The sequence below is a fragment of the Pundamilia nyererei genome, unplaced genomic scaffold (genome assembly GCF_000239375.1).
Source record: "Pundamilia nyererei isolate P.nyererei 1_Seehausen unplaced genomic scaffold, PunNye1.0 scaffold00048, whole genome shotgun sequence".
NCBI lineage: Eukaryota > Metazoa > Chordata > Actinopteri > Cichliformes > Cichlidae > Pundamilia > Pundamilia nyererei.
Window position 1 is genome coordinate 513,910 of NW_005187449.1, and position 15,549 is coordinate 529,458.

General features: G+C 40.3%; 1 protein-coding gene across 4 annotated transcripts in view; it reads right to left on the reverse strand.

The window, feature by feature from the left end:
* myt1la (myelin transcription factor 1-like, a) overlaps positions 1-15,549 on the reverse strand; it is an 84,815-nt gene that overhangs the window by 12,258 nt on the left and 57,008 nt on the right. For 3 of the 4 annotated variants that reach the window (XM_013910784.1, XM_013910783.1, XM_013910781.1), the window contains exons 11-15: positions 12,794-12,904; positions 11,693-11,916; positions 9,918-10,201; positions 7,663-7,887; positions 1,600-1,751 (exon numbers count right to left, since the gene is read on the reverse strand). In XM_013910784.1, coding sequence (XP_013766238.1) covers positions 1,600-1,751; positions 7,663-7,887; positions 9,918-10,201; positions 11,693-11,916; positions 12,794-12,904 — 996 coding nt within the window. The remainder of the gene's footprint in view (positions 1-1,599; positions 1,752-7,662; positions 7,888-9,917; positions 10,202-11,692; positions 11,917-12,793; positions 12,905-15,549) is intronic. The other variant, XM_013910782.1, reaches the window with a different exon arrangement.

The window sequence follows — 15,549 nt, forward strand, 5'->3', positions numbered from 1 at the left end:
GAGTCAGGAGTAACAGCCAAATTGTGTCCCAAATTCTGAATGAAAGTAATCTGATTACATGTAGTTTTATACTTTGGGTTAAGCTGTTCAGCCTTTTGAAGATGCCAATGTTCACATTTTTGACGGGAAGCCAGATGGTTTGAAAGCAGGGTAAAAGAGACCATCCATGTCCACTGTGATTGTCCATCACTGAACAGAGGAGGTGGCTCACGACACCAACTGTGGAGTCTTAAGATCCTTTCCCAGGTGCCAGGTGACCTCTATAGGTCACATGGTAGAATGAGGTTAGGTCTCAAAGTAGTTTCACCCTAAACCCTGGTGGTAATGACCCATGCCGTTTTTCACACCTTGGCTCATCTGCTCCCCACTATGGTTTACATACCTGCGACTCTTAACTTAAAGAAGTCCAGTCGCTTCCGTCCAAGCTCCTTAGACTCTGATGACAAAGAATCTTTTTTTTTTGAGTGTACCATGTTTCCACATTTCACAATCCAAAGTGTGGAAATACTAAAATCTCTACGAGAATTAATTTTTTTCTTTAAAATTTTTGAATTGAAAGAAACTTGAAGTTGCTGAAACAGGTCAAATAACATCTAAGCAGAAGTAAAACGTAAACTTTGCAGCGCAGAAGTGATGAGCCTCTGTAGGGAACGATTAGGCTAAACACGCATAACAGAGATTTTCTCTGTCCTCACATGAATCCTGCTTCACTCATGCAAAACATTCACAGCCTGAAGTCTTACTTATTTTGTTTGTTGGTTGTTATGCAGTCTTCAAAGTAATTAACCAGATCAATTAAGGGAAACTGCTCTGGGATGATTTTGATGTCTGACCCTCCTCCAACTCAGACGCCTGCCTCATAGTCAAGAGTTTCAGATTTTATTTGCTTACACGAGCGCCCGTGACACAAGCTGATGAAAGTAAAAACAATTTGGCCAGTTGCCCAAACCCCAAAGAAAAGGCTCGATCAGGACACATGCTATGCATAGCAAAGAAGCGAAGCAAGCTCCTCCACAGTTACTTGTTTATATCACACACATCTCCTGATACGTGTGCGCTGTGAAGTGTCTGCACTTATTGAGCTACAGTGAGGGGAAAAGCAATATATCAATAAAAAATGATGAGAACAATTTTTTTTCCTTTTGGCCTGTGAATTCCTGTCATTAATAATCCTGAGCTGTTAGCCTTTGTCTTATTGGCTCTTCGGCAGCTGGCGACAGAAGATGGTGCGAACGCCTGTGTCACATCTGATGAAGCCTCTCAACGAGATCAGAAACACCACGGAGACTACAACACGCACTGATGTGCCGATCTCCGTTTCTAAATTTACAAGGTTGCTAATTAGTTTCGTTCCCGCTTCAAACTCGTGCTGTTTGTCTTTGCTATCTGCTGATGTTTCAGGGTTATGTCTATATTTATGTACTTTTGTAAGACTGCTGCACCATCAATTTAATGAGACAGGAAAGTGAAGTGACATATAGCGCATAGTGAACCTCAGCTGCCTTTGACTGAGGGTTTCTCGCCATCCTTCGACCTGAACGGGAGAGTGTTTGGCTCAGAGGCTGCTGGGTAACAGCGTGCAGCAGTCGGATTACTTACGTGATGAGCTCCTTCTTGCTCTCCTTGCAGGGCAGGTATTTGTGGTGTTTGGGGCTGGGCATGGTCACCTCGGCCGGGTAGTGCTGCTCGTCCAGCAGCTCCTGGAAGGGATCCAGCTCGTCGCTCTGGTGTAAGGACGAGAAATAAGCCGACTACAGCGCGTCACTAAAAGCTCTTCGTTTACAAATTTACACAAACTTCACAACACATTCCCATTTCAAACACAGGAGACAACAAGGTTATGTGAAAACAGCATTATCAGGTAATGTTAGGTTTTCCTTGGTCAAAGATAATGTTATCCTCAGTGAAACAGTCGTTAGATTCCCTGTAACATTAATTAGACATTCCTCATGTCTGAACACATCGCTATGATATAGTAAATTAATTTGTGTTCCATAACAACTTTAGAAGTAATTAAAATAAATTAAAAAGTCAGAATTAAAAGAACATTTTAATTTACTGAAATAAAAAATAACCACAGATGCAAACGAAGAGGGTGATATGTAAAGAAATAACATTAAAAAGTCAGAATGTATAAATCGTCTATGTCATCTCACAGAATATGTGCTATTGTCATTCATACGTGTACGTTTCCTGCCGTAAGTAAGAATATTACCCTCCACTGTAGTTTAGCTGAGTTTAACCCACAACAGGGCTTCATCTCATTTATGTAAAAAAAAAAAAAAAATCAATATGTCACAACGTGAAAACCTTTTAGGCGTTATCCAAAATGTTACAATCAGAAAGTTTTAAAGGCTAACTTATAAAAATGTGCAGATTACAACATGTACAAATGTTGTGTGTTATATATAAAACAGTTAAAAGCAGGATTAGGAGAGAAAAAAATGACTGGAACGATTCTCACATTAGTTACACACAACACATTTATCTCAAAAATTCAGAAGAAAACCTGATTCATTCTACATGAGTTGAATAAAATATGGAGTGTTTCCTTACAGTAAGTTTAAAAAAATATTCTAGAATCCTCAGGAATGTATTTGGTATATAAATCTTTGCTTATAAATCTAAAAAAAATATAATCAGTGTTTTAGAAAACATTTGGCCTTTTTTTAGATCAGCGTAGTGTGTCAGTGCCCAGAAGGTCTAAAAACATACATATAGGCTGTTTACACATAAACAGCCTATATGTACCTACAGGTTTGTTATATAGCTGTGCTTTATGTATATTATGTTTTTTCTCTGTGTGGTGGAACATTTTTAAACATATTTATATAAATTTAATTTTAAGAAACAAATTATAAACATACCAGGGAATTATTGTGGACATAAATCGAGTGCTATGGCATTTATGTGTGTACGAATAACTAATAAGAAGAGCCTGATTTATAGCATTTAGGCCCTTTTTAATGTAGCTGTATGAGTCATATCAATTTAGTGTCCCTGAAGTTCTGGTCATAATAAGCAGATCTGTACTGGTTGCCAGATGATTTCCAGATAAACGTGTTCCCAGCACAGGTGTCAGAGGCGTGTCTCTCTGCTTGTTAACCAGGTCGAGCTTCTTTCTGCAGCAGTTTGTGAACAAAAAGCTTTTGTGGCTCTAAGAACACTGCAGTCTGCTCTGCAGTCCACACATCACACCTCCTCAGTCGGGAGCAGAAATCGTTGTGGACTGTCTGGAGAAAATCCCATCAGACGCCTCGCTCTGGGCTCCGGCCTCCTCTGCAATGTCGTGCTTCATTAACAAACGCAATTACTCTCCTGATTAAAACCTTTCACTCCAGCGCTCTAAATCCAACGAGGCAAATGTAGCAATTTGCTGCATGGGTTGCTCTGTGTGATATCAGATCTGTGAGGATTTAAAGCGTGCCGATGATCTATCGTGTTTTACTTATGTATTAGTGCTGTAATTCAGTATTTTAATGCACCGTGTGTGAGCTCCTGAAGCGTTCATTTAGTCTGAACCATGCAGTGCTGCTTCTGGCCACATGGGAGCGCACTGAGCCTTCCGGAGAGCCTGTCTGCATCCACCCTATCAGCCAGGGTTATTTATCAAACTGCACAGAGAAATTTGAACTTGCATGAGATAAAAATGGAAATTCTTGACTTTTACTCCCCAGAAACTTTAGATTAAAACCCATTTATCAAACTTATTTTGTCTCTGTTCACTTAGATCTTAGATTAGTGTTGCAGTGCACTGACAACGTGGATGGACTGTAACGGCTGTGATGAATAGCTGTAACCCTATTTATGCTTGTATTGCATCACAACTTTTTGTTCTAAAAGACTAAAGCCGATTGATCCTTTTGTTCCGTGCCACATTGTAAGATTTTCTCTGATCTATCGCATCTCCGCAGCACGAACGACTTCCCTTTTATGTGTGTAATATAAAGTTAATTTCACAGTAGTGTATTAAAGACTGGTAACACAATAACAACAATCTTCATAAATGGAAAGTGGATAATTAATTCAACTTTACAGGTTTTTAATATTTAATATATCTAATATTATAGATATTAGATTATATATTAGATGCTGACTTGCTTAAAATAGTCAGATCTTGTTTTTTTATTTACTTATTTTTTAGGAGGCCACACCAAGGAGCTGGATAAAAAAAAAAAAAAAAGAAGTATCTTTTCAAAATAAAAGACCCAGTTTCTGCAGACCAAGCAGTAACCTCCAGAGCTGAAAAACGAAGCCAGTACAGAGGCACCAAAACTGCAGTTCCTCTAATGGCCACTTGAGGCTGACTCTGAAAGTGTATCATTCCTCAGACTTTCATGTTAATATCTCCAACTTTACAGCAGAAATAAGTATCTTTCCCCCTCCATATCAGTGCTTTAAAAAAAAAAAAATCATTCATCCAACTGTATAACGACGTTAGGGGCGTCGCCATCTTCAGTGACAGGTGCTCTGACACAGCTGCCAGGCCATTACTCAGATCAATAAATTGGACTTCTCTGCCATGTTTAACAATAAAGTCCATTTTGTTTCTATATAACATTTTAAAAAGGAGTTTTATTTTGAAAGTTTAACTTATTCTTTATCCCATTCTTGTGTCTGACTTTCTGTCCTCCTCATCTGCTCTTCGCATGTCAAAGATTCACCAAAATAAGACACATGATTATAAGAACAGCAACACAAACTAAACAACATTTGATGCCCCGAGAAATACGAATGAAACTTTTATCACCAAAAATAATGTCTAAAAAAACTGATGCATTGTGCAATATCTACTTTTAAAAAAAACGAAATAATTACTTATTAATGTTTTATTAACGATTACAGTTTATATGTGATGGTTACTATAAAGTGTTATTTAAAGGCTTAAAAAAAGACACAGCTCGACTTTAAAGTTTAAATTACTTACGCTTTGGCAGAATAACATCACTGAGGTAACTCAGCAACTAACAGCAATAAAGCTCCGTTTCTTTGTTTTCACTCATACACTCGGCTGTAAGTCTCTTGTGTGAGATGTGTGATGGCGTTTCTTCTTTTATATGATTTTGCAATCTCTCTCTTCAGCGGTCTCTCTTTATTATTCTTTTGTTGAACTGTGTCTGTTTGGTGGCTCCAGGGTGAGGGGTGAACAGCAGAAACTGAGCGGCGATGTACAATTTTGGCAAGCACCATCGTTCTGTGCCATTTCAATGCCTTGGGTTGGTGAAGAAGTGCATGCAAACATAATAAACCCTTCCAAACTCACAAAATTTCCTCTTGCGTATGTAAAGTGATGCAAAAATTATGCGTAACAATCGGCAACCAGAAGTACACCCTCGCAAGAAATAAGCCCAGAACTTCTCTATGGCCCTTTCTGCTTTGCACCGCAGAATAAGGATTCCCTTCTAACAGCTTATAAACTATGATCATCTTCTAATCTATGCATGAACACATAATATAAACTCTGGGTTCCTTAAATCTCTCAATTTCATGCTTGAAATTATCCTTACTTTGCACGATTAGGGGCCTAAATAAATCTTAAATCAAGTGCTTAAAACCCTTAATCATAACTGTAAGGGCAGAGAGTGCAGCAAGAGCAACATTTAGAGCTTTAGCGTGGCCTAAAAATATTTAACTTCCACCTCTTCAGGTTACTTATTCAAAGCACTTGTCACCTTAATCCTAAAATGAAAAATTCAAGGTGTCTCTGCCTCCATATCATTAAATATTTTAAGTTTTAATCAAGCATACTGTAGTACAGAAATTACTCTCTACATTAGTTTGTGTCAGTGTAAATATTAATCTGCTCCCTGCTGCGTTTCTATATAAACTACTTAGAGTGGTGCAGAACCTCCTGTAAAGACGAGTCCTGCAAGCTGTGTAATAATCTGCCGCAACACTAAATACACCAAACTCTAGTCTTCTTTGCTGCATTTAAATCAGTAGATTTGAAATATGTAGTGTAGATGCTGCTAATGTGATCAGCGATTCTGAAAAGTATTTTGCAGAACTTCAGATAACAGTTGATTTGAAAGCCAGCAAATTCCTCATAACTGGTTTATAATTTCAAATGAAGGCTCTTTGAACGACGTATATCAGTTGCTACAAATAAATAATTGTTTATTTCCTACAAGTCACATAATTTCAAATGAGTTGCTTAAGTAATTTGGTCTGTAAGTCAGTGCACAGCAGGTCAGCTCAACATCTACAACAAGCTAACAAAGTTTTAACAAAGGCTGCATTTTTTATTTGAGTTTATTAAAGTTAACCTATAACCTACGCCCATTTTACACATGGCCAAAGTTTGAAATGATGATGTCAGTGTATGTGCAAGTAGTCCCTTTGAGCTGAAAGCTCAGGATTTCTACTGCTCTAAACACCCAGTTTCAAATTTTTTTTCTACTCTTGGCTCTGTATGATGTCATTGGGAGGGGTTATCCTTATATGGGCATCTAATGGCAAAGGCACACTAGTAAACCTCCTTGCGATTGTAAGTATTTCTTTGCCACAGCTACTACAGAGCGTCAGGGTGTTGCACACTCAACCTCTAGGTGACCACTTTCAACTGCAAGCAGATGTCACAGATGCAGTATCGTTTAATCACCATACTACACTACGTCACTATTTGTAGAGGAATATCTGAATTTGCATCCACCCATCGATTTTATTCCACTATTCCACCGCAGCGAAGGCTAAAGGAAGGAGCTAAAAGCGCTTTTTTCATAGAGGCTTTCATAAAAGCTAGAAAAAGGCTGTAAGGCTCATTTTGATCTGTGACTTATGCAAAGCTACTCTAAAAAGTAAAATAATAAACAGCATCAAGTTGTAAAAGAGCATCATAGTCTATTTAACGATATCAGTGAATCGGGAGACCTCTTGTGAGGAAACAATAACAGAAAATAAACTCAACAGTGTCAGGACTTTTTAATCGCCCTATGATAAAAAGTCAGTATTTATAGGAAACTTTCAAATACCTACAAAAACACGGATGATCTGATATCCTCGTGTTGGTGTTGTTCCCAGACCATCATGAAAATGTTGTTCCAGGTTCAACATTGCAAGTGACCAATCACATTGTTGTGACGTTATTCCTTTGCGCGCCAAGCCATTCGTGCATTTATAAAATTCCAATGTTGCAAGGACAATATCAATTCTGCTTACTGTTTATTAAAGGGTTACGGTTAGGGTCAGGGTCCGTTGATCGGCGGACAGAGGCGGTTTCACGCAGCTTTAGTACAGTTTTTTGTTTTACGCCGGTTTTTCCCGAAGTCGCAAAAGTATGACGTCACAACATTCTGATTGGTCACTTGCAATGTTGGTCCTGGAACAACATTTAGTATGATGATCTGGGAACAACACCAACACGAGGATATCAGATCAACCACAAAAACACACCTTCTACCAAGGCCCATGACCTATTTTAATGAAATATGTTTAGACGTGCTTTGTCAGTGCTCTTCTTTTCAACCAAGTTTCATGAAATTTCACTTGGCAGATTTTGAAAAACCTTGCAGGCAGACAAACAGCATCAAAAACACACATTCGAACAGCACTGCAAATAATTTTTTTAGATTGAACGCATCCCAAAAATAATAATAATAATAATTTCTGGAAATGCTCATTCTAAGCTCTGTAAGTGTTGCACAGTGTAGACCTTCCCGTTACCTCTTTGTGGTCTTGCTCGTCTCCCAAACGTTTGATCTTGTTGCAGTCGACGGGCAGGTCCCAGCAGTCGGTGTCGCTCAGCTGGTAGCAGCGGCTGCTGAGCAGAGCCTGCCGCTGGGGAGACATCGGCTGCAGCGGGGTTAACACCGTCCCGCTGCCCTCAGGGCCACCTGGCTGACCAGCCACATCCACCGCCCCGCTGTCATCCAGATCGCCAACTGGACTCTGAAGAGCAAAGGAATCTGAATACTGGTGAGGTATTCAGAGGGCTTATTTTTGTTATGTGATTATTGTTGCTTTTTTTCAAAAAGCTTATTTTATCATTTCTAACAAGTTCTCAGGAGGTTACAGGCTAGTATACACACAGTCTCAGTCACAGAGGTTTTAAATGTTTTCAGTCTTCAGGTCATTCAAAAAGCTGCTGCCAAACCAGAAGACCTGTATAAACCCTTCTCCATACTAAACTCCTGCTCTGCTGGCATCCAGTTACATTTCCTAGACTTCCAGGTGATGCTTAAATGTGATGCTACTTTTCTACTACTTTTGATTTGTTTCTTTTTTGCACCTTTACTTTTACTATCACTGCAATCTAACTGTTATCTTACTATATGCTAGCCTAAATGATTTTATTCTATTTGTATCAACAGTAATGCCCATAATTATTCGTACTCCTGTGAGATCTTTTACATGAAAGCTCAGGGGTGAAATTTTACTTTATTCAGTTTATTGTAGTTGTGATAGAATGTTCCAGATGCATGTTGATAGTACACAATGGGCATAACAATAACAATACTAATACTTATAATAATTTGTACATGCTGTCCAAAATGATTCATACTCTTCACCTGCCTCAATATTAGGATTATTGTTTCTTTACAGTGTAGGTATTTTAGGTATTTTCAGCAATGGTAGGCAAGAAATCCATGTCGATTTCTAGAAAAGTCCAGAAGCCGAGAAGCTGAGGGGAGCTGGTAAAAATGCTGCCAGTTCATGGTCAGCACTAGAATGTGCTATGAGTAAGAACTAAGTGAGGAGCTCTGGTCACATATTTTGATTGTTGTCAAGGATGCCATGGACTACAAAGCTATATCCAAATGATTCCAGGTCCCTGTACCCACAGAGCATCATTAACAAGAACAAGATATTCCACACAGTCAAGAACCTGAAGAGACATTGTAGAAAGCCCAAAGTTACACGCCATCTGGGAAGAAGTGTGTTATGGGAGGCCAGCAGTAACCCACACATCACAACTAAGACTATTCTACAAAATCTGAGCAACACCAGAACACAGATTTCAAGAAGATACAGCAGCAAACACTATCCAAGGGGGCTTTTCATGGACAGTGACCACTCCTCCAACACAGGCACACACAAGCTCATCTAGTTTCTGTAGCTCTGTGACAGAGCTACGATTTTGGTTGTCAGTGTTATGGTCAGATGGGAACTCTTCAGCCACAGAGATGTGGCTTTTGTTTGGTGAAGAAATGTGAAGCATTCACCCAGAAAACACAGTCTCACTGGTCAAACACTGAGGCGGGATGGACCCAGATGAACCTTTTAAAAGCTGAAGGAATCATTAAAATCATTCATCCAGCATTCTTGGGCAGCACGGACCATCTAACCAGATTACAGTCCAAAAACATATGGCCTAATTAGTAAAGGAACAATTTGCGGACAATAATCTAAATATTTTGGAGTGGCCAAGCCAGCGCACCGGCCTGAGCCCGGTTAGAATTTCTGGAGAGAACTAAAGACCAAGATCATGGCAAAGAAACCCTCAAACCTTGAGGACCTGGAGAAGTTCACCAAAATCATTGTGGAGACGTGTAGAAATATATTCAACTGCATAAAGTACTTGGAGGCTGCAGCTACAAATAAAGGCTACAGAGAAAGAGTATGAATAATTCTGGAGATGAGATTTTTTGGGAAATCAGTCAAATATAATCATACAAATAGTTAAAAATATCGAACATCGATTTGAATGTTCTTCTCATAGCCTTATGTCACCTTTTTTATAAAATGGTGAAAGAATAAATTTGATGTGTCAATAATATATCTTAAAACCCAAAAGTCCAACACGAGTATGAAGAATTTTAGGCAAAATTACATTTAGATATGTTTTCCTAATGCTCCTCTCTGAGTTGCGCTCTCTAGACAAAGCTGCCTTGTCTTATTTTTCCCCACTCCTGCCATTGTTTAGGGATGTGATGTAATAAGGCAGGCATCCCATTTTTACTTGCAGCGCCTCAGATTACCTGTGTCAGCAGGTCCTGGGGTTTCCCTCCCAGAGCGTGCGGGAGCTCCCGGCACCGTGTCGACAAGTTAAGGATGGCCGTGGCCGCCATGTGGGCCGCCTCCATGTCGTGGGTGTAGTCAAAGCTACTCTTACTGCAGGTGCTGCTGGCGCTGCTTCCACCTCCACCGCCTCCCCCTCCTCCTCCACCTCCTCCTCCTCCACAGCTCAGGCTGCTGCTGCTGCTGGGAGCGTAGCTGCTGGTCGTACTGCTGGCCGGGCTGGACGTCTTACAGTAGCGCTTAGCTGCAGGGGTGCACACAAGTATGGCTGATTTGTTAGGCTGATGCTGGCTTTTGGCCAAGCTGTTCAGCAGATGGGTTTTTTGCACGGGGTTTAAAATTGCAGAGAGATCCTCTAGCTTTTAAGAATATGCAATAAAAAAGACAGACTGGTGAGGGGAAAGAGCGAGAGAAACAGATTGAAATTTAAGGCTTTCTAGGATTAAGTGGGGAAACAATGAATTGACCAGAACAAGAATCCACTCCAAACTAAAATTCAAACAAGCTCAGTGCCTGAGATTGTTGAAGTTGTTCAACTTTTTTGGTCACTTTGCCAAAATCAGAGCTCGTAAATCAAGATAACATATCTTAAGACTGTTCCTGCCTCAGCACTGAATTGAAAATGCTTTGGACTGGATGTCTACATCTGATTTTTATTTGGAACAAATTCTAAGAACTGCAGCATTTCCTTCTTTGTGAGTAACATTTGCTAAAAAAAAAAAAAGAATACAATGCCCAGCTGTCCCAGAAAATAACTGACCTTTTTTTAAAAAAGTAACTACTTACAATATTTGTATCTTCAGTATGTAAAAATGGACCCACAGGAACAATAATTTATTTAAAGGCCATTTTTGGTCTGTTTAAAGGATTTGCTGCCAGCTAGAAAACATATATGAACACCAGCCTTATGCGCTAAATAGGGAGACATAGAGTCATTCAACATAAGACAGAGAAACAGATGTTTGGGCAAAGCCAGAGAAAGACGCTGCGTGGTGGTGAATCCGGCCTCGGCAGGCCGGAACGATGCTGATGGAGGGAAGAATGGTGGAAAGGAGGGAGGCAGGGAGGGAGTCGTGACAGAGGGGAGCTCAGACACCTCGTCTAAAAATCTCCCTCCTGCCTGCTTCTCACTAATGGCTCCCAGCCAAAGAAACAGGGCTCGCCTCCATTATCTCTCCTGTTTCACAATCCCTCCATCTGTACCTCCTCCCTCCCTCCATCCCTCCATCCTCTGCTCAGAGGAGGCAGGCTCTTAGCTTGGCATTTCCATAACTCTGCTCCAGCCATGTGGAGAGGCCGAAAACATCAGTGTTTTTAGCTCTATAACAAAGAGAAGACAAGCAGCACAGAGCATGTGTCGTTGTGCACGTTATAATGCTTTTAACATCGGATACAAAATGTTCTCCTCAGAACAGGAAAATGAATAGTAATCCCTAAGAGTGGGATCATCTGGAAGGATTCTTTTTCCTTTCAAACAAACAAAAAAAGGAATCACAATAAGCCTGACCATGGTTTTTACGGTGATTTTGAATTTACCTATAATAAATTTTTTAGACACATGGATCCATCATTAACTCAAATAAATATCTCCAATATTCTTCAAAAGGTAAGAAGAATGTCAGACCCCATACAAACAAAAGACGCAAATCACCAATTAAAATATACGATAAATTGTTGTCACATGATCTAAATGTGGGACCTATGATTTGCAATTGTGCATGTTAATTCTTCTCACCGTCGAATCCCTTCGGGGAGGTGTCTCGTCCGTGGTGGTGGGACTTGGTCGTCAGACCTCTCTTTCCGTAGCTGCCGTGTTGGGCATCATAGCCGCCATAGTCATAGCTGGTCTTGGAGTATTTCTCCAGCTCCTTCGCCAAGTTGGATCGTGGCGTGCTGGTGGGAACATTGTTTTTGTAGCCATACTCAGGAATCTCCAGCTGCTTCACAAAACACATTGGTCTGAAAGGCAGCCAGAGGGTAAATAAGGCTGGGATCGAACTTCACTGCACCATTTAGCATCCCTACTTCGGATTAAAAAGTGGATTTTTTTATATTTGTTGTGTTTTTTCAAAGAACTAATAACAGTCTGTGTTATTTACCTTTACGCCAAAAAATTGGCTGCACCATTCAGCATCCCTAAAAAACTTCGAATGGTAATTAGTGGAAGAAGATGGTGAGTTTCTGTTTTGTGGAAGAATATTTAAGCCCAGCTTTTTATTTAGTTGCTAGCTGACATCCTTTCAGCTTTCAGTACATTCTGTTTAAAAAAGGCAACATATATTCCCAGATTGCCTTACAACTCAGAAATATACCAGGAAATTGTTAAACCATTTTGCATCATCGAATAGAAAACAATGAAGGTTTTCTTTGTTATGGAATATTTTGCAAGTCTCAAGCTTAAAGACGCTATTAAGCTTGCCCCGATCATTTAAGGTGGTGCGAGATGCTCTCCATCAAAATAAGTGCAAACTTTTAGTAATAAAATTTTTTGTTTGTGTTTGCTAATTATTCACAGGATAGTTTTTGATTCCGGAATTCCCACCATATCTGAACTAGTCACACATGTGGTTGAATGTACAGTACTAGTGACCTGCACCTAGATATAATGAGGAGTACTAGTTGTTCTGCATCCCCAGTTCCTTATGTTTGATATGATCTGGAGCTGTATGTGTGGGAATTTCATTGCACCATTCAACATCCCAGATATAAAAAACCCCAAAGAAAAAAAATGCTTCCATAACATACCATATTCAGAGTTCAGTGAGCAATTCGGCATCCCTTGCTAAGCTATCAGAATTCAAAATATGCTGCTTTACTGTACTGAAGTGGGCGGTACCTGAGGACACGGTCTGACGCCTGATTGGTCTTACTGCCGCTGTCAGTTGAGTGAGTCTTCTCATGGACCTTCGCCATCTTCTCTGCAGCAGCGATGGGACAGCCGGACAGACTGAAGGATTAGGGAGGGGGAGACAGCACACGGCCTGGTTACACACTGTACCAACACACGCACACACACATGCAGCATCTGGCTCTCAATGAAGAGCGGTTCAGCTGTCAGTACCAGCAGTTCAAAATGAATTATGGATTTAAAAATGGCCTACTTTGTGTTGACTTTATGACTTGCTTTCCAGAAGACAAACTGGTTTATCAGTTGACTTTCTGTGTGACTTTTTTCTAAACAGGTATTGCTTAAATTTACAGACAGACATGTTTGTGACTCCTGCTTCTGTACATCAGCGGTCCCCAACCCCCGGGCCTCGGACCGGTATCGGTCCGTGAGTCGTTTGGTACCGGGCCTCGAGAGTTGAGGCTCAGGTGTGAAATGTATAGTTTTCAGGGTTTTTATCAGTTTTCAGGGTTATTTTGTTATCGTTTTTATCATTTACTCGGTTTTCCTTGGTCTTTTCACGTGTGTTATGAATAAATTTTCTTTTTTTCGGTACTGGTACTAGTTTTATTTTTGTTGTATTTATCCGCAACACCTTAAAGGCCGGTCCATGAAAATATTGTCGGGCATAAACCGGTCCGTGCCGCAAAAAAGGTTGGGGACCGCTGCTGTACATCACTCAAACTGCAAAATTCTAGGCTGAAAATGAAGCCAGTGCAAAACTGGCATTCAGCTAATGTCCACCTGAGGCTGGCTCAAAAAGTTAGTCACTAGTCCACTCCCACATCAATGTACAACTTCAGCCATGAAAGCAGAATGTTTACAGCTTCATATAAGAACAGGCCTCTTGTCTGTGGTTGTGCTGTTGGTACCTTTTAAATAAGCTGTAGTTTGGAAATGGCAAGAAAATAAATTGTCCTGTTTTATTGGGCTGTTATTTAGCACTAGCTATGACCGGGTATCTTTGTCTATGCATTCTTTGATGTCCTCGCTCCAAAAACATCAACATAGTGATGCCCAAAACAATAATGTGAGGCTAGTAAAAGTGGAGACTAGAAACTAAGTGAGGGTATGTAAATGACCAGGTGACAGCATTCTTGTATCTCTTTATTGTCCTCCCATTTCACATATTTACAAAACTGACTAAACAACTAATCATCAAAGATGATTAGCTGACAGAACAGCAGCACAGATTTGGCATATTTTTCCTTCACACATCACCGGCAAAACCTCGAACCTCGAACCATTTTAATGGAGATAGACAGAATATCAAAAATACAGAAAAAACATTCATAAAAGTTATGAATTGATTTGCATGCAAAGCTCCAAACCGAGCGTAACTGATGATCTTTCTTTTATCAACCAATTCAGACTCCCTCACAGCCTTAATGACATGTTCCAAAACGGGCCTTTGTCTTTATTTCGTTGGTCACTCTATGTCATCCTCTTTAAAGTTTAAGATAAGATAAGATAACCTTTATTAGTCCCACACGTGGGAAATTTGTTTTGTTACAGTGTTTGTATCTGGATCTACTCCCGTGACTCTTTATACAGCAACTGAATACTTGGTTGAATAAGTGACTTAATTAATAGTTCTTAGCGGATGCCTCTTTACTAACAACACACACACACACACACACAGAGTATTCTCCAGTTATTTGGGAGAGTTTGGTTATCTGTCCCACAAGACACTTCCACTTAACAAAACTGTCACTTCCCACCAACTCCCAGTGATAAGTGTTAAAAGGTAACACCTTCTCCGTTTTTAATCATTAAATTTGTTTTTCTTCCGTAACCAAGTGTAACCTCACAGGAAGCAGAAACACAAATCTAATCCTGCTCATCGGCCGCTGCAGTGATTGACTGATTGTGTGATAGATTAGATTACATTCATTAAGCAGCTGCTTTTGGTCTTCTGGGGAAAATAATTAAATGTCATCAACAATGATAAGTGAATTTCTTTAAAAACAAATTAAAATTGGAATAAACAGAAGAAAAATTTTGATGTCGGACGGAAAATTCCATCCTGTGTACTTCTGAGATGTACCAGTCATTAAAATGTGTGACTTGCTGACCCTCATGTGGCGCAAACAGGGGTAAAGGAGAAGCTGATTGGTTGGGGATGTGGCTTCTCCCTCCTGCCACTTTGGGCTTTTCCTAATTGCTTCATACCCACAGAGGCTATGAAACATCATTAGTACACACACACACACACACACACACACGTTTTAAAGCATGGCAGGGCTACTGTGTGAGTAGTGTGTGACAGATCTTCACGGCAGTGCCTGCTACTGCTGCTGCTATGAAGGCGTTTCCATGGTGACTGCCAGACATGAAAGCTGGTGGCTAACAGTAGCTAAGCTAGCTAGCTAGTGCTTTGTTTCCTTTCCCAGTGGAGCTGTGCTACATAACACACCCTGCAGCCATGTCTGAGTGTGTATGTGTGTGTGTGAGTGTATTCTGTCTGCCAGCACACGTGTGCTGCTGTCTGTGAGCTCATTTGTAAGTGTCTGACTGTGTGTGTGTGTGTGTGTGTGTGTGTGTGTGTGTGTGTGTGTGTGTGTCAGGCTGTGTGCGAATGAAACAGCGTGTCATCTAAAGCTCTACGTATGTGTGAGCAAATCACTTTACATAATTCAAAAGTATGTATCTGTGTGTGTGTGTGTGTGTGTGTGTGTGTGTGTGTGTGTGTGTGTGTGTGTGTG